At 47.0% G+C, this 19,777-nt stretch overlaps 1 protein-coding gene across 6 annotated transcripts in view; it reads right to left on the minus strand.

The window, feature by feature from the left end:
• Tsc1 (tuberous sclerosis 1 protein hamartin) overlaps positions 1-19,777 on the minus strand; it is an 85,731-nt gene that overhangs the window by 16,815 nt on the left and 49,139 nt on the right. For 4 of the 6 annotated variants that reach the window (XM_089583196.1, XM_089583194.1, XM_089583192.1 and 1 more), the window contains 7 exons: positions 12,834-13,006; positions 12,604-12,669; positions 8,233-8,363; positions 7,745-7,841; positions 5,315-5,552; positions 5,120-5,208; positions 1,404-1,472 (listed from right to left, as the gene is read on the minus strand). In XM_089583196.1, coding sequence (XP_089439322.1) covers positions 1,404-1,472; positions 5,120-5,208; positions 5,315-5,552; positions 7,745-7,841; positions 8,233-8,363; positions 12,604-12,669; positions 12,834-13,006 — 863 coding nt within the window. The remainder of the gene's footprint in view (positions 1-1,403; positions 1,473-5,119; positions 5,209-5,314; positions 5,553-7,744; positions 7,842-8,232; positions 8,364-12,603; positions 12,670-12,833; positions 13,007-19,777) is intronic. The other 2 variants (XM_089583193.1, XM_089583195.1) reach the window with 2 other exon arrangements.

A 19,777-nucleotide genomic window follows, 5' to 3' on the forward strand; every position in this document is an offset into this window, starting at 1 on the left:
CGAGCCGCAAATGCCAGTTAGGCTGGCTTCCCTGAAAAGCACCGTAGCATGCAGCGGTAGCGGCTAAAATGCCAGCTAGAGTGGCTTCTTCGCATTACAGCAGTGTTGTATAATAAATTTGACACCAGGGCGAAAACTATCGCTGTTTCCACCACTTCGGCACTGTGACAGTCGACGTGAGCAGAAGATGGTTGCTGGAAAGCTACAACAACCAAACATATCGCTGGTTCTTGGGCACTACGTATCTACGGAAGCGAGAGGCGCAAACAGGCGCCTAGGTTTGGTTTAAGGGGTCTAACGTCCCAAAGTGGCTCAGGCTATGAGGGACGCCGTAGTGAAGGGCTCCGGAAATTTAGACCACCTGGGGTTCTTTAACGTGCACTGACATCGCACAGTACACGGGCCTCTAGAATTTCTCCTCCATCGAAATTTGACTGCTGCGGCCGGGATTAAACCCGCATCTTTCGGGTCAGCAGCCTAGCGCCATAACCACTGAGCCACCGCAGCAGGGTGCAGACCACCTAGCTACTTGCTGTTCTCAATAATATATCTTCCGTGGTGCTGTTAGCTAATGTGAGATAAAGCATGAACCATGGGGCTAACGCTTGTTGAACCACCACCAGTTACCCATGTAGTGAGGCAAATCCTGCCGTCTGCCATCCGAGCAGGCGTAACTTGGCGCTCGGCAGTTCAATATATCCGTTTTATGGTAACCTGCATTCTATATATAAAGTAAGAAATGCATGTGTTTGTTGAAAATATTTAGGGACCAATTCGATACAGCCAATAATTCGTAATATCCGTGTTCATTATAACGAGGTTTGACTGTATATGAAGTAATCAAGCTCGGCTATTGCACATACCCTCAGCCGCCATGTAGAACACAAAAAAATTCAGGTAGTGAAGACAAAAAAATGAAATTCAAGAAAATGGACAGCGGAGAGTAGACACGGTGTAAAAGAAGGCAACCAGCCAATTCGAATGGGCAAGCCAAGGAGTATCGACAAGAAGCCGGGGCCAAAGTGACGTCACCTCTGTCGCTGCGCCTAAAGGTCCAGACACGCAGCGCTGGCTCAACCACCATGATCCCCTTTCCTCCACTGAATAAGCCCAGCCTGGTCTAGGGGCATGGGCAAGTATTCGTGCCATACTTGGCCAAATCTGTGGTGTTGCATCACAATGAACACCTGCAGATTTCAGACTGCTGTGGGGGAACATTCACTGGTTGCAATTGCCTTCCTGATTTCAGATGTGCGCAAATGAAATCTTTATAACTATATAGGGAGACCCAAAACACAGCCGCATGATGTTTCAAGAGCATATAGCCTGAGAAACAAAACAATAATTGTGAAAAACCAGCCACAGGAAAAAAAAAGTCAGAAATGACTGGTACCAACACAGACCTGCAGCTGCTCCCTGTGAATGGCATCCACGCGTTGAAGTTGTTCCGTCAGGTCATGAATCCTACCATCCTAAAAGAGAGAAAAAGATTACTGAAGGAAACAACAACAGAAGAGTAATTCGGCCAACTACGGTTCTCCTTAGAGCAGGCAGCAAATGTTTCCACCACCCACTAGCCTGGCTGACTGCCCACAACTATAATAAGATGTCCACCTCGCGACTGTGCCATGACATGTTTGCAAAACTTATGCACCACCATGCGAAGGTAGGCATTGCAGCATTTGGAAGTGCAATTGTGCCAACATCTGAACCAATTGGCCTATCATGCCTGGTTAAGCTTTGTGGTTAACTTTGTTAACAAAGCTTGGTTATCCACAAAGCCGTAATATTGAAGAGGGTAAACTCCGACTGGTGCAAGCACCATGTAAACAAAAAAATAAGGCACACATGAGTGTGCATGCAGTGGAGGCATCTTGTGGTGCATAACAAGCATGGAGGAAAAAAAAAAGTGTGTTTGGGGGGGAGGGGATATAGGGAACTTGCTTCATCAGCATTTTAAAGCAGACATGAGCGCTCTCTTGCCCGCTATCAGGTCTCCAATCAAGTGCAATAAGTAATTTTCTCACATCACAACGAATTTAGAGCTTGTGCAAATTTAGTAACCTCCTTTTAAAAAGAGAGATGTTGGTACTAAAACAATTTTTATTATTTAAGATATCATAATTAAATCAGCTGTGCACACATATTTATTCCTCCCTTTTCCAAAAATGCAATTATTTTCAGTATATGTTAGTTTCCATTTTACGAAAAAATAACTGAAGCCTAATCAGGTCATTCTTACCAGTCGTTAAAACACTTTCAATATTTTTGGTTACAATTTCAATGAAGCTGTACCCAAACACCTGCCATGCACAGCTATGCTATTTATTTTGTTACTTAGATATTATACCATCATACAAAAATGTTCAGTTACGTCGAAGCACCACAATCATGAAATAGAATTAGATGACATTACTGTTCTGAAGATTTGATATGTTCAACTCAGCCATAAAAAAAATCACAGCTACATAGTTCAGTTCAGTGGTGCTCGGCTGCTGACCCGAAAGACGCGGGTTCGATTCCGGCCGCGGTGGCTAGAATTTCTTTAGAGGAGAAATTCTAGAGGCCCGTGTACTGTGCGATGTCAGTGCACGTTAAAGAACCCCAGTTGGTCGAAATTTCCGGAGCCCTCCACTACAGCGTCTCTCATAGCCTTAGTCGCTTTGGGACGTTAAAACCCCATAAAACCAAACCAATCTTTTTGAATTCAACAGTATAAGGTTAATTTAAACTGCACCATAAAAACAAAAACTTTAATAAGGATAGTCATCTAGGCAAAAAGTGCAAGTTGCGAAAATCGCATCTGAATTGCACTTCAGAGTTCATAGCAGAGGACTCCAAAAACAATGGAATGCAGGCACTCAAAGAAGATTTCAAAATAGTAATACCAGGATGTATACTCCATCCTATAACTAACTTGCAAAACTACCAAAGGCAGAGCCCTCCTCAGCCAATCAGGATTGCATGTTAGTACATAGATATGGTTACAGAAAAGCATAAATCGACGCTCTCTACGTACCATCTTCCTATGCATGCTTACGTATGCTAAACGCAAGCATTTTACATGACGTTACGCCATTTGTCACATTCGTGATTTTAGTTCAGCGCATGCAAACATTGACAGAACGACAAGTTCAGCCTAGTGGCGCCACCTGGCGGTTAGAGTGGGAAGCATTTCTGTCAAGAAATCGTCGCTTTTCTTAGGACTAAAAGCGGCAGAATCATCACTGTGAAAAAAATAAAACAAATTTATCACTCATACGCTTTATTATAGGCAAGATGAGACGAAGCGAAAGTCCGGTGCTCCATTTATGGCCAGTGAATGTACTGAATACGGCCGCAACAATGAGGAATTCAGTCCAAGGCAAGGGGCCTTGCATCAAAGGGCGCTGCCATTTTGGAAACATTGGAAACAATGTTTAAGAGCACGCAAGAGTCACGCATGCAAAACTCGAGAAAGAGCACAAGTAACGCAAGCGTACGTTAAGGCTCAATATTGAATAGCGTTTGCCACATGCACACTTTAAAGCGGGCTATACCATACGCCAAATGTGTATTTTATACTGGCACTACATTCCACAGCGCCAAATAGTTGTCTGTGCACCCATCGCAGTTTTGGTAGTGTTGCAAGGAACTACTGGGATGGAGTATAGAGAAGAGTGCCAGCTTTCAAACAAGACCAAGATGGCGTTCATTGGGGATGTGGTTGCAGGTAGCAACGGGTATGAAGTTCTGCCACATTTTGCTCTGAACTCCCTATTTTAGGGTTCAGAGCTGCCAACTAAATAAATTTTTTTGATTAGTTGGAGGTCGAATGAGACCCTGAAACTTTGTATGTAGGTACTTACTGAATGTATACTGAACCCGAAATCCCAATTTTGAAAAATTGAAATATACACATTTTTTTTACCATTTCAAGACCCGCGTTTCCCCTTAACAAACTTACGCTGGCAATACAGTATTTGCATTCAGTGCACCTAGTGCCAAATAAAATATGCATGAGCTCAGCAGAACCTGCCAGGCAAGCAGCAGAGCTGAGCAAGTCTTGGTCTACTACCAGCCTCAAGACAGGAGCACTCAAACACTGTCATTAGAGGAAATGACACTTGATGAACTGCCGCCCAGTTGCCTACACACACAAACAGCGGTACAGTTTTGTCTTTGGCCACCAGATGTGCCAAACATGCTACTGGCTTCATCTACTTGTGACTCTATCTGGCTGTCAAAGAAGGTGAAATTTGTCCTCTTAAACATTACTTAGTCCCCATAGTCATGCAGTCCGGCAGTAAAAGCACGCAGAAGCACAAAAGTGGCACCCCCTCCCACTAAATTTCCCTTAGGCACTGAGGTTGAAATTTGGAAAGAATGGGTAGAGTAACAGGTCCACAGAATGCTCTCTACCAGCCACTCTTCAATGGTGTCACCCTGTCTTTTCCACTGACCTTGTCCACCGTTATTTCTCTTCGCACCTCCTAACAAATCGTCCCACTCCGAACTTTCACCCTTCCCCAGTGTGGGGCCTTAGTGAAAGCAAGGCCAAGGGTAGGAAACTTCCTTATACACCACTGTCCAGCAAATATAGAAGTAAGCGCCTAATTCCTCGCATAGCGGCCACAGGGAAGCCAACAGGAGCGTCGCATCATCATCATGACAACGGTATCCAGCAAAAAAAAAAAACTTCATCCTCGAGTGGGATTCGAACCAGCACCGTCGAAAAAAAAGCACCTTCGAACTCTTCACTCAGACAATTCGGCCACGACCATAGCCTTATCGCGCCACGAGCATGGGGAGGAATCATTCAATTTTAAGCATCCGTTCATCTCCAGTCGCCAGGTGCGCTAAAGTAGTTGAAACCAAAACTAGCCGGAGTTTCCTACCCCTGGCAAGGCCCCAGGCCCAAGGCTATGCACAAGGTAGTAGAAAAATCTGGCTTAGCAAAATAGCAAGATGCATTAAGTGCAAAATGCGATTGTAGGTGTCAATAATTACGAATCAAGACGTTTGCTGTTGTTCATCACCATCAGACACCTTCCAACATTACCTCATGTTCATTTCTCCATTCTTCTCTAAAAAAACTGCCCCATGAACCAAGCACCGTACTAAAACTCATCTTCCATACCTTGTTTGCAACAGCTGCCTCCAGCTGCTTCACTCTGGTGCTTAGCGATTCCACCTGGACCTGCTTGGCTTCTAGCTGATGTTTTATATCTGAAAGACAGCAAAATGAAAATTACAGTGCTCTCTGGTTGGACAAATGCCACCCTGTGACATTTCTTCCAATTAAATACACAAATACAAGCGATAAAATGCTCACCTGCCACTTCGCTGAGGGCTGCCTGCTGGAGAATGGCCAGTTCTGCCTCGACTTGGTGCCGTGGCTCACTGGCCTGCAAGCGTGCCTCCAGCCGCTTGTACATCTCGCCCAGTGATACCAGCTCCTTCTGCAGAGACTCCACCTGCTGCCTGTAGCTGTTGCTCATGGCAGCTCGGCTGCGTGCTGTCTCCAGCTCCATGTCCAGTTCCATCAGGTCATTAGCATTGCGATCCACTACCTGCCCAATGCACAGTCAGGCCCATGGAATGGCATAAGAAGCCAGGCACAAATGTTAAGTTAGCTGCTTTGCAAGTAGACTAAGGTACTTTCTTAAGCCCAAAAATTCAACACAATTACTGCCATTATCATACACAATCAATGAAGAAAGCACCTAGTGATAGTCATCAGAATCACCCGATTACTGCACTTGTATAAATATATATAGCAAGTTTTTTCCTCACCTCAGTGGTTTCAGAAGATATTTCTTTATATTTGTAATCAAGGTATCAATGTAATGTGAATTTCCTCTTCTTGCTGTTCTTTTCGACTTTCACCACCACACTCACCAGCTGCTAGGAAAAGCTACCAGCGGTAACACATGTGCGAAAGGGGAAGGCAGCTAAGAACATGGAAAGAAGGTGGCACAGAAATGGGCAGCACGAAACAGCGGCGGTGTGGCAGTGGCAGCAGTGGTGTGACACAGCATTAAACAGCCACAGCTTTGAGGGAAACTGCGTATGTTAACGCGTAGGAAGCTTTGTTCCGGTTGATGATTTTGGGAGCATTTCTAAAGTGCTGCCGCAGTGTCGTTGGGGTGACTCGAAAAGAGACAGTAATAATGCTGCGCAGTCCCTTATTTCTTCCTCCATATTTTTTCAAAGTCCTCATGCCTTGACTGCAGCTGACCTGGTCATAGGACACACGTACGCATATATAAGATGGAGTGTGCATGTCAAGTGTCCTACATATGCATCATTAGTGTAAGACAATCTAAGCTCTGTAATGCAACTAAATGAATCTTGAAAGGAAAATGAGAATACAAATCAAGTACACAAACAAGACTTCATGATGTACCACTTGCTTTCAAGAACTTCACGATTGAAGCTAGTGATTTGACCAGACTTTCAAGGCTTTGCAAGCCAGCGATGAGTGACCTACATATTCTCTGCATTGTAATGAAAAACAAACTAGCTACTTGTATTTGGTATGTTGCTTCAAGCAGAGCAGACTGCTTACTGAAGACAAGGTAAGTTGTTGGGCGAGTTGGTATAACTGAAGAAAAGTTGGTATAACTGAAGACAAAGGCACGATGTGCTACAGGAAGAAGCAGATAATTTAACTTCATGCAATCAATGCCAATTATACTGATGCATAATGAACTGGCTAAGCAACTTTTTTCAGTTTAGAATGCTCCATTGAAAGCCACACGGCACATGTGGCTGGTCAACTGGCAACAAGTTCAAATGCCAGTAAGTCTATGCAAGGCCTTGGATCTTTGCCCGCCATTTCGACATTGAGGGCTATGTAAAATCTCTTTTAGCTGGAATTATATTCCTAGCTTGTACCTCAGAATATTTCAGGCTCCAAAATTTCTCTCTGCCCTAGTTATACCTACCATGGCAAGCAACAAGTGCTTTTACCATCCAACAACTAAATAATTGATTTATTTAGTGGGTCACTGGTTATGGTACTCGGCTGCTGACCCAAAAGACGTGGGTTCGATCCCAGCTGCGGTGCTCAAATTTCGATGGAGGCGAAATTCTAGAGGCCCGTATACTGTGCAATATCAGTGCACGTTAAAGAACCCCAGGTGGTCGAAATTTCTACAGCGTCCCTCATAGCCTGAGTCACTTTGGGATGTTAAACCCCCTTAATCCACTAAATAATCTCTCAGCCCAAAACATCTTGTCTAGTTTTTCTGATAAGGCGGATGCGAAATCTTGATCTCTTCCAAGTTCCCACCTTTCCAAGTTCCACTCAAATGAGCTGCTGCACTGACTGTCTAACACAGCTGGCTGTGTCTGCATATGTCAGTAAAGTACAGGATTTACTGCTTGCTCACACTGAATGAGGCTTAATGAGGTTGTGGTATGTTCTTCCATATTTCAAAATATAAATCGCATTAGATAACTTCCACACTATTCCACACGAGTTTTGTCAATGCCTCCCACTGGACATCTTGCTCTGCCTTTTTTAAGAGGGAAACCAAAATAAAGGTTTGAATATTTCCACAAAGCCTGAAAATACTCATGCACTAAGCCAAGGTTGAATTTAAGCACTGGGCATCCTTAATTTAGTAATGCTGCAACACCCAAAATTAAAGAGAGAAAATTCACCATGTCCGCACGGCTGGTGGTCAGTCAAAATGAGCAACCATCATTCCTAATGCCAAAATAAGTAGACAAGGTTAGAATGAAACTGGACACCAACCTTTTGAAGGGCAGCCCTTGCCGACTCTGTGTGACGCACTTGCTCTGCCATCGACCTGTTCTCTCGAGTTAGCGCTTCATTCTTCATATGCAACTCCCTGCATCACAGACAGAATTCTCAACTGCATCTCCGTGCCAGGCAGGATAAAAGTGTTCTAAGCACAACAATCACTACGACCAGAAAAATTGCATTCTGCCTACTTTCCACCCACTAAAAGGAAAAAAAATGGCAGCTGGTCTGCGGGTGCCTTCTATGAGCACTGATTTAGAAAATTCGTCGATTAAGAATCTCAGTGAACGAGCCATTTCAGCACTGCAAAACCACACTCATGCACTTGCATTTTAGCACCTGCATCATGCAGCTACAACCTACAGAGCCATTCCTAGCATACCTAAATTCTAAGACCTTATGAACCTTGATATGGTAACAGTGTTTTCTTTTATGAACCACTCCACATGAGCACTGACAGAGCAAACAAGAATGCTTACGCCGTCTTGCTTTCCAGCAGTTTTATGGTCCCTTCCAGTTCAGCCTTCTCTTTCTTGGCCTCCTGAGAGGACTTCAGCAGCCTTTCCTTGTAATTCTCTATCTCCAACTCTAGCAAATACAATTGGTCCTTCTGCAGAAACAGAGGCAGAAATATGATATCAGAAGAGCCGAACATAACACAACGCTTTGGAAAATCAAGTCAACAAGGTAAAGAACATGCAGAACAGTCGTAACGTGAGCTGCCTGGCCTGCACCTATCCAAGCATCATAACAATTGTCAAAGATACAAACACATTTCTGACCGCCAGCTGCGCTTCCAACGGTGTACACTGGTAGATGCACATACAAAAGACAGCAAGCAATTCAGAGAGGAGCCAAACCATTTTAACATCTTGTATCTACAATAATGTAGTAAACATACACCTCATTTTTGATTGGGCAATGGGTCTTGGAAGGCCCACATTTTCACACAGCTGGTGCATGTATCAGTGGTGGTCCAGGCATTTCAAGTTCTGGAGCAATTTTTGGAGCAGAAAAATATCCATTTTGGAGCACCTTTGTATCAGAAAGATAATCCTGGAGCAACCCGGGAGCAGCATGAGCGGAATAAAGGAGTCACAAGGAAGAGTTTGTTCCTAAAGAGATAAGGTTCAACCATGCGTAGCTAGGAAGAAAAAAAAAAAACAGATGAAGGTGTTCACAGAAAACAATTACAAAACATTTTATTAGCTCTGAAAATGCCTGCACGCAAGTTCAGCAAAGTTCAACCTTTGCTACATGGAGGTCTGAAATACACGCGCTTCAATGGGGGCGGCGCTGGGGATTTTATAAACTTTGTAATATTGAGCAATTCACTATATGGAGGTTCGTTACATTCAGGTTTAACTGTATCTCAACGCTTCGTGAAATTTTTTGCCAATTCATCAAGCTCGCGAAGTGAATCAGCAAGGCCAAAATTCCCTTGTTCCAACAAAGCTTGACCTCGCTGGACCTGCTCCTAGCTTTTGTTCTTCAACTCAGAAGACACTTCTGCAGCCCTCTTCCGGGCTGACCGACATGATGCAACCGACCTGATGCGCGAATATAGAGGAAAGAAAACGTGCTATCCGAGCTGCATGCCAAAAAGTACGCCGGAAGTCATGCGCTTTTGCAAGAACTCCTCGGAGTTCTGATGTCAGTGGAAGCCTGAATCTGATGAATCTAATATCTGTTGGAAGCAAGCCCAAGCAAGAAGCCTCCGCCCTTCAGAAGTACCACCCACCTTACCCTCAATACACCACCCAACACCCGCGCATCCAACTCTACCCTTTCCCAAAATAAAACCTCCGCTGATGTCTCAATTCTCGCATGCTAAAGAAAAAAAATTGGCTCTCTTACTGCCATAAATTTCAAATTGTCAATCTGGAAAATTTCTCTTTTTCCCTTTCACAGTTGGACATTTTAGAACACAATAAGAAGAGCCAAGACCCAAAAAGTCAAACTTTATCTCATGGTTTTGATGGACAGTAGCAAGTGAGGTCTCTTCTGGCTTTCTTCAAACTAGCTGTCAATGGACAGTCAAGGTCACCCCACTTATTCATGAGGAAAGCCTTTACAAACACAAGAGACGAGGCAACACCATGACAGGCCAAGATGAAAGCTTTGATTATTACCCTACATGAAACCTGAAAGCTGAAAAGATAAGATCACATACATGAAGGCATACCAGCATGTAGATTAGTGCACATACAGAGTTAAATGCCTTGATACAGATGATGTTCAGATACTGGAGGGCAGACACCATGTGCCAGTAACCAGCATATCAGCTCTCAAAGCTCCCTGCGAATTTAAAACGTTGCAAGATATAACCACACCATACCACCTCTGTCAACATTACTGTGCTTGCATACCTTTTCAGCAGGATGTGTTGTTGGGCAAGTTGGTTCATATTGCTCTAGAAAGATGGGGTGCGCACATGAGACGATCACAAGAAAAAAGACGGATTGCGCCCGTCCCGTCTTCTTTCTTGTGATTGTCTCATGTGCGCATCCCATCTTTCTATCGCATACCTTTAAAGTAAAATTATAACTTAGGATGTAACCAATGCAATAAGGTAGCAATGAGCTGATGCGATGTGAACAAAACAACCTGCATGGCTAGAAATTAGATGTACCACTGACATGGCTGTGTCCTCAAACTAATCACGACCATCAAGCACACCAGAAACGCTTCAGTGTGAAACACTGCTGTGTTGATCAAAATCAGTAATGGTGAACATCTCGCACTCAACTTTCTAACCTTCGGCATAGCGCAGCAAAGCTCCACCGATGTGATGCAATGTAAGCTGGTAGCCACACTTCATCAGATAGAGTACGGAGTCTAATGCTCATGAGTTGTAAGCTACCAAGCTCAGGCTGAAGAGAACTAGGCCACTCCATGAGCTCAATACCCACCTCACTGGTTGTCAACAAATAGCAACTCAGATGAAACTACAGTAGCCGACTGATTATTCGGACTCCAATAATTCGGACTTACGTAATTTTGGACTTGCTGAGGAACCGTCGCGCACCTCATAGGAACGTGTACATTTTCATGACCAATATTTCGGACTGAGTGGAGTCTAAAAGTTCGATTTTTCAGATTAAAATAGACGCCAGCAATACTGTGGAGATCGTTTCTCAACCAAAAGTTCGTTATTTTGGCCCAACACAGACGCGAGCGGGCATTGCTGTCACAACCAACCCACTCTTCAATGCCGTGAAAGGCGTTATCTTGGATTTAAACAGAATTGGTGGCCGCTGATGGAGTGAATCGGACGGACTGGCTTGGATAGGCTTGACTATTTGTTTTCCATCTTTGCCATTTGAGATAATGGGACGCTCTCCGTTGCCACTGAGATGGCCTACAAAGAGTGCACGACCACATTGAAAATGGGACAGCGGGACAGCTGCAGCGTCCGCCGCAGCTTTGATGACGCCCCCTGCGGTGTGGGGCAGCAAACGCGGTAGAGGTGGGGAGGGGGAGTGCATTCGGAGACACTCACTGCTCTAGTCTTCCCGTGGGTTACCTCTCTGTCTTCGCGAGCGTCGTTGCCCCATTCAAACTGACTGTTGTTGCTTCGCATGGCGAGTGCATTTGTTCCCGGCATGACTTGCGGCCGTGTCGCACTGTCTGGTACTGTGACACGAGATGGTGCAGAGATGACGAAAGCATGCCCATGGCTCAGATACAGTCGAATATTATTGTTTGCAGGCGGAACATGGGCAGCGGCTATTTTTACAATTTTGAAAGCCAGTTTTTCGCAGAAAAGTTATTTTTTTGAAGTTCACACATTTTTCGGACAGTTTGATTATTCGGACCATTTTCCGGGTCCTGCCGAGTCCAAAAAATCAGTCGGCGACTGTAATCTATGTAACTGCACATTGCTTTTACAGTGTCATCTGCACATAGACTTAGAGCATACACACTGCACATTGCCTATTGTATACAACCTTCAATGCATCCCCACTTGAGGCCAGAAGCTTGGCAGCAGCACTACTTCTGATAATTACGCTGCAGTTGAATACATAAGGCCCATACTCCAGAGCTGAATATCACAAGGCTCTCATCAGGACACCCTACTGTGACATGCACAATGACCGTGTACAACTTTTATCAGCTAACCACCAACAGCACTGGATGGTTACACATAATACAGTGCAATCCACCACATATAACAATACTGAGAAAACAGGCAAATCTGATTGTTATAACCAACTACTGTTATATCTGGACTGGCAAAAAGAAAGCAAAAAGAATTCACTGACATATTTTCCCATGCGTGCAAGTATTACCTTCTACCATCTCAACGCCAAAAGTGTGTGCGGGGGGGGGGAGGTCAGAGATATCGCTTTAGCTTTGTCGCCAGCACTTTTACCCACTTCCTGAATGCAAACGGGCAGAAACTACGGTTGTGCGAGACAGCGCTACGTGGCGGCGGCAGCGGCTAAGCAAGCTCCTTTCTCTAGCGATTATAACGGTGATAGCGCTTGATTTCCAAGGACGTAGGCAACGCTCCCTCACAGATTTTACCATGCCGATCCGTTTGCAGAGTCTTTCCGTCATTCGCTTCAAATTATTTTATTTTTTATCAAACTTTCAGACAAATTTTGGCGGTAAACACCTTACAGGCGGCCAGAATCCTACTGTTGTATCGGTTATTTTACCGATAATTGTATCGTTATACACAGTTAATTTTGCACAGGGGCAATTTGATCATTATAAGTGATATATCCTTATATCTGGTATTGTCATAAGTGGATTACACTGTATATTCATTAAAAGTCACAAATTTAAGCAGCAGTAACGTTTCTTGCACATTTAACAACACAAACCACGTAGGGCAGTCTCACACTTAAGGGGTAGTGCAGTGGCTCCGAGCAGCAAACTCCATGGAAGTGCCCTCCGGTTCGTGTCTTCTGGGAAGCAGGGGGAGATTACAGGACAAAATGTGCGCCCTGCCGTGCCTACTGAGAGGGGTGGGGCACTGCCTCTTATCACACCCATCCCAACCCCTGGATGCAAACCTAAACTGAAGCAGTAACAACACTGTCACGGGGCCAATGCATCAAAAAATGCTCACATAGGCAGCAGTTTCCTCTTCGAGAGCCAGAATCTTCTTGGCCTTGGCTAGGAGCCGACGGTTCCGTTCCATGTGAATATCTCTACGGTGCCGTTCATAGAGTAGCACTGCATACAGCAGGCACACCTGGCCTTTCAAACACTCCACTTCTTCTAGCTTATCATCTCCCTGTTCTGTAATATACACAAGAAAAAAATATAATAAGGAAACACACCAAGTTATCATACACTAAACATTAACCACGAAGGTCACATTCCGGAACAAAGCAAAACGGTGCCAGGTCAAGATGCAAGCAAGACAACTAATGTGTGCTTGTCTGTAGCTCACATGCCAACATAGTGCTATGCTACATCACCACAGAGCCTACACTAAGGGCCGGCGCCCAAACACACTTCGTCCTCCTCGTCCACCCCACACAAGCACTATACTTCGTCATCTTCTTTGTCCAAGCCTATAACCGCAACAATATATCTATATGGTTTAACATAAGTTAATATATATGAGGTACAAAAAAAAAACATAACATGGCAAATTAGCTACATAAACATACGAGTGTAAATTAGAAAATGTGATATGCTCATACATACAGCTATGTTCAGACAATAAAATAAGCCCACCATAGCTATCTACTTTTACATAGATGCATATCAACCCTATACAAGGCGCAAGCTGCGTGCGTGTCTCACAAGCATACAAATGGTAAGATTCAAAAGAAAACATTCGACAGAAGTCTGTCTGGTTGGGAAATTTAATGTTAGGAGAAGGTAAGTGACGCCAACCAAGTAAAATACAGGAAAAACACGACGTTTCGGGACCGGCTCGGCCCCTTCTTCACGGTGTGACTACGGGCGAGCGCAGCTTGGCTTTTTAAGCCCCTGTGTGGAGGACCTGCGGGTCAATGGCCGCAGCCCATGGACGTAGGATGAGGGGAGAGTCCCCAGGGAACGATTAACATTCTCTCGTGTTTGCTGTATGTGCCACGACTCGAGTAGAAGCCTCCTGCGTGGGTTAGCTTCCGTTTCCAATACAATGGTGCTGTCGAAGTCAATTGGGTGGTCACACCCTTCACAGTGTTCGGCCACGGCGCTGCGTTGACGATTCATGTGACGGACGTCCGCTTTGTGTTGGTTCATCCTTTCCGCGAAGTTCTTCGTTTCCCCTATGTACGACGCCGGGCAGACGGAACACGGAATTTTGTACACGACGCCCTGGGCCTTTTCTCTGGGCTGCCGGTTTTTTGGGCGGGGGAGAAGGCGACCGATAGTGCTGGTCGGTTTGTGCGTTGTCAGCACCCCTTCTTTTCCGAGAATGCGACCGAGCGTCTCGCTCACGCCTCTCACGTAGGGGATGCAAACACGTTTCCGCTTCTGGCATGCGTCTGAGGAAATAATAGACCGGATTTTGTTTTGCCTTTCTTGTTTCCTGATAATGCGCCGGATGAATGAGCTTGGGTAGCCGTTCTTTTGGAGGTCAGAAATGACTCGGTTCTTCTCCTTCCTTTTATCTTCACTTGAGGAACATATGGAGTCGGCTCTCTTCAGTAATGACGTCACGACAGATGCTTTGTGCGGGATGGGATGGTTCGAATCGAAATGTAGGTACCGTCCTGTGTGGGTTGGCTTCCTGTGCACCGAGGACTGCAGGCCTTTGTCGTGCCTTGTAAGTAGGACATCCAGAAAAGGCAGGCTGCCCTGCTGTTCATGTTCAACAGTAAATTGTATGGCCGGTTCAACTGAATTTAGATGACTCTGGAGGTTTTCTATCTCTGAGGTTTTCACCACACAAAAGCAGTCGTCTACATAACGGAGGAATAACTTTGGCTTGGGATTAAAGGAGGAGAGGGCCCGGCTTTCGACGTCTTCCATGGTTAGGTTAGCCACTGTGACTGAAATTGATGCCCCCATAGCAGTTCCGGTTGTTTGCTTGAAAAATTCTCCGTTGTAGGTGAAAAAGGTACTGCGCAGACAGAGGTCGAGAAGGCGACATACCTCATCGACGTTGAGTGGAGTTCTCTCGTGCAGCGTTTGGTCGTTTTCGAGTGCGCGGCGAGCAACGGACACAGCAAGGGGAACCGGTACGCAGGTAAATAGCGACACCACGTCAAACGAGACTAGGCTTTCGTCTTCCTCCACGGTAAGGTTCGAGACAAGTTGGACGAAATGCCGCGAATTCTGTACATGCGTGGGTGTTCTGCCGGCGAGCGGCGCCAGTACCTTGTGCAGGTAGTCAGAGAGACGTCGCAGAGGAGACAGGGTGAAGTCTACAATTGGCCGAAGGGGGACGCCAGGTTTGTGAGTTTTAGGTAGCCCGTAAAAACCTGGAGCTGAGCCGTTTCTGGAGATGAGGCGGAGGTAAAGCCATTTGAAATCAGGATGCCGCTTGAACATCTCTGCCAGGGTTTTGTTGAGTGTTGCCTGAGTGTTTGAAGTCGGATCCTTGCGAACCTTCTCATACGCCCCACTGCTCAAAAGGGCTGACGCCTTCTCCTCGTAGTCGCGTCGGTCCATCACCACTGTAGAGTTGCCCTTGTCTGCCGGGAGTATGACGATGTCGGTGTCGTCCCTGAGACCGCGTAGGGCTTTTCGTTCCAGTTGAGACAGATTGCTCGGAAATTTGGGGGGTACCTTGGCGATGACACCAATCGCTTTCAGGCGGACCTCTTCCCTGACGTGCGGCTCCAGGTGCTGGATCGCATCTTCAACAGCCGCGACTAGTTTTGGGAGGGCGGGACCAGATGATATGTTGAATCCATGTCCTTTTGCGAGAACCGAGGATTCGGGCGGTGTTAAGCGACGGGAGGAGAGGTTCTTTACAAAGCCAGAGTTATGGGGGTCAGGCTGTTTCTTCTGCCGCTGCTGTAGGGCAAACAACTTCTTGTTTTGACACTCACGATGTTTGTTGGCTGCAGTGGAGGCCGCTTCCATGGCAAAGGCGTCCACCCGCGGGAAGAGCTCAGGCATCCTGTGTTCTAGTTGGCGGCGCGCGAAGAACCGGTCCAGCTCCTTTTTGCGGAGAACGGAATGGCACTCGTGTATCCGCGCACTTAATAACTGTTGCTCCGTTTTGGACACCAGCCGTAGGCCCTCTGCGGTGGTTACAGGGCGCTTTAGGCGAAGGCTCACGGGTATCACATCCTTTTCCTTGCAGGTCTTGTTGAAGTTTAGATGTGTCCGGAAGACAGCAATACTCTTGGTAATGTTGACGTATCGCTTCACTAGCTGCATGGTCTCGATGCCGAAGTCTTGGCGTATAGACTCAAAAGAAAACATTCGACAGAAGTCTGTCTGGTTGGGAAATTTAATGTTAGGAGAAGGTAAGTGACGCCAACCAAGTAAAATACAGGAAAAACACGACGTTTCGGGACCGGCTCGGCCCCTTCTTCACGGTGTGACTACGGGCGAGCGCAGCTTGGCTTTTTAAGCCCCTGTGTGGAGGACCTGCGGGTCAATGGCCGCAGCCCATGGACGTAGGATGAGGGGAGAGTCCCCAGGGAACGATTAACATTCTCTCGTGTTTGCTGTATGTGCCACGACTCGAGTAGAAGCCTCCTGCGTGGGTTAGCTTCCGTTTCCAATACAATGGTGCTGTCGAAGTCAATTGGGTGGTCACACCCTTCACAGTGTTCGGCCACGGCGCTGCGTTGACGATTCATGTGACGGACGTCCGCTTTGTGTTGGTTCATCCTTTCCGCGAAGTTCTTCGTTTCCCCTATGTACGACGCCGGGCAGACGGAACACGGAATTTTGTACACGACGCCCTGGGCCTTTTCTCTGGGCTGCCGGTTTTTTGGGCGGGGGAGAAGGCGACCGATAGTGCTGGTCGGTTTGTGCGTTGTCAGCACCCCTTCTTTTCCGAGAATGCGACCGAGCGTCTCGCTCACGCCTCTCACGTAGGGGATGCAAACACGTTTCCGCTTCTGGCATGCGTCTGAGGAAATAATAGACCGGATTTTGTTTTGCCTTTCTTGTTTCCTGATAATGCGCCGGATGAATGAGCTTGGGTAGCCGTTCTTTTGGAGGTCAGAAATGACTCGGTTCTTCTCCTTCCTTTTATCTTCACTTGAGGAACATATGGAGTCGGCTCTCTTCAGTAATGACGTCACGACAGATGCTTTGTGCGGGATGGGATGGTTCGAATCGAAATGTAGGTACCGTCCTGTGTGGGTTGGCTTCCTGTGCACCGAGGACTGCAGGCCTTTGTCGTGCCTTGTAAGTAGGACATCCAGAAAAGGCAGGCTGCCCTGCTGTTCATGTTCAACAGTAAATTGTATGGCCGGTTCAACTGAATTTAGATGACTCTGGAGGTTTTCTATCTCTGAGGTTTTCACCACACAAAAGCAGTCGTCTACATAACGGAGGAATAACTTTGGCTTGGGATTAAAGGAGGAGAGGGCCCGGCTTTCGACGTCTTCCATGGTTAGGTTAGCCACTGTGACTGAAATTGATGCCCCCATAGCAGTTCCGGTTGTTTGCTTGAAAAATTCTCCGTTGTAGGTGAAAAAGGTACTGCGCAGACAGAGGTCGAGAAGGCGACATACCTCATCGACGTTGAGTGGAGTTCTCTCGTGCAGCGTTTGGTCGTTTTCGAGTGCGCGGCGAGCAACGGACACAGCAAGGGGAACCGGTACGCAGGTAAATAGCGACCTGGCGTCCCCCTTCGGCCAATTGTAGACTTCACCCTGTCTCCTCTGCGACGTCTCTCTGACTACCTGCACAAGGTACTGGCGCCGCTCGCCGGCAGAACACCCACGCATGTACAGAATTCGCGGCATTTCGTCCAACTTGTCTCGAACCTTACCGTGGAGGAAGACGAAAGCCTAGTCTCGTTTGACGTGGTGTCGCTATTTACCTGCGTACCGGTTCCCCTTGCTGTGTCCGTTGCTCGCCGCGCACTCGAAAACGACCAAACGCTGCACGAGAGAACTCCACTCAACGTCGATGAGGTATGTCGCCTTCTCGACCTCTGTCTGCGCAGTACCTTTTTCACCTACAACGGAGAATTTTTCAAGCAAACAACCGGAACTGCTATGGGGGCATCAATTTCAGTCACAGTGGCTAACCTAACCATGGAAGACGTCGAAAGCCGGGCCCTCTCCTCCTTTAATCCCAAGCCAAAGTTATTCCTCCGTTATGTAGACGACTGCTTTTGTGTGGTGAAAACCTCAGAGATAGAAAACCTCCAGAGTCATCTAAATTCAGTTGAACCGGCCATACAATTTACTGTTGAACATGAACAGCAGGGCAGCCTGCCTTTTCTGGATGTCCTACTTACAAGGCACGACAAAGGCCTGCAGTCCTCGGTGCACAGGAAGCCAACCCACACAGGACGGTACCTACATTTCGATTCGAACCATCCCATCCCGCACAAAGCATCTGTCGTGACGTCATTACTGAAGAGAGCCGACTCCATATGTTCCTCAAGTGAAGATAAAAGGAAGGAGAAGAACCGAGTCATTTCTGACCTCCAAAAGAACGGCTACCCAAGCTCATTCATCCGGCGCATTATCAGGAAACAAGAAAGGCAAAACAAAATCCGGTCTATTATTTCCTCAGACGCATGCCAGAAGCGGAAACGTGTTTGCATCCCCTACGTGAGAGGCGTGAGCGAGACGCTCGGTCGCATTCTCGGAAAAGAAGGGGTGCTGACAACGCACAAACCGACCAGCACTATCGGTCGCCTTCTCCCCCGCCCAAAAAACCGGCAGCCCAGAGAAAAGGCCCAGGGCGTCGTGTACAAAATTCCGTGTTCCGTCTGCCCGGCGTCGTACATAGGGGAAACGAAGAACTTCGCGGAAAGGATGAACCAACACAAAGCGGACGTCCGTCACATGAATCGTCAACGCAGCGCCGTGGCCGAACACTGTGAAGGGTGTGACCACCCAATTGACTTCGACAGCACCATTGTATTGGAAACGGAAGCTAACCCACGCAGGAGGCTTCTACTCGAGTCGTGGCACATACAGCAAACACGAGAGAATGTTAATCGTTCCCTGGGGACTCTCCCCTCATCCTACGTCCATGGGCTGCGGCCATTGACCCGCAGGTCCTCCACACAGGGGCTTAAAAAGCCAAGCTGCGCTCGCCCGTAGTCACACCGTGAAGAAGGGGCCGAGCCGGTCCCGAAACGTCGTGTTTTTCCTGTATTTTACTTGGTTGGCGTCACTTACCTTCTCCTAACATTAAATTTCCCAACCAGACAGACTTCTGTCGAATGTTTTCTTTTGAGTCTATACGCCAAGACTTCGGCATCGAGACCATGCAGCTAGTGAAGCGATACGTCAACATTACCAAGAGTATTGCTGTCTTCCGGACACATCTAAACTTCAACAAGACCTGCAAGGAAAAGGATGTGATACCCGTGAGCCTTCGCCTAAAGCGCCCTGTAACCACCGCAGAGGGCCTACGGCTGGTGTCCAAAACGGAGCAACAGTTATTAAGTGCGCGGATACACGAGTGCCATTCCGTTCTCCGCAAAAAGGAGCTGGACCGGTTCTTCGCGCGCCGCCAACTAGAACACAGGATGCCTGAGCTCTTCCCGCGGGTGGACGCCTTTGCCATGGAAGCGGCCTCCACTGCAGCCAACAAACATCGTGAGTGTCAAAACAAGAAGTTGTTTGCCCTACAGCAGCGGCAGAAGAAACAGCCTGACCCCCATAACTCTGGCTTTGTAAAGAACCTCTCCTCCCGTCGCTTAACACCGCCCGAATCCTCGGTTCTCGCAAAAGGACATGGATTCAACATATCATCTGGTCCCGCCCTCCCAAAACTAGTCGCGGCTGTTGAAGATGCGATCCAGCACCTGGAGCCGCACGTCAGGGAAGAGGTCCGCCTGAAAGCGATTGGTGTCATCGCCAAGGTACCCCCCAAATTTCCGAGCAATCTGTCTCAACTGGAACGAAAAGCCCTACGCGGTCTCAGGGACGACACCGACATCGTCATACTCCC

Source organism: Amblyomma mixtum, chromosome 3 (assembly GCF_055824585.1).
Source record: "Amblyomma mixtum isolate Tamu chromosome 3, ASM5582458v1, whole genome shotgun sequence".
Taxonomy (NCBI): domain Eukaryota; kingdom Metazoa; phylum Arthropoda; class Arachnida; order Ixodida; family Ixodidae; genus Amblyomma; species Amblyomma mixtum.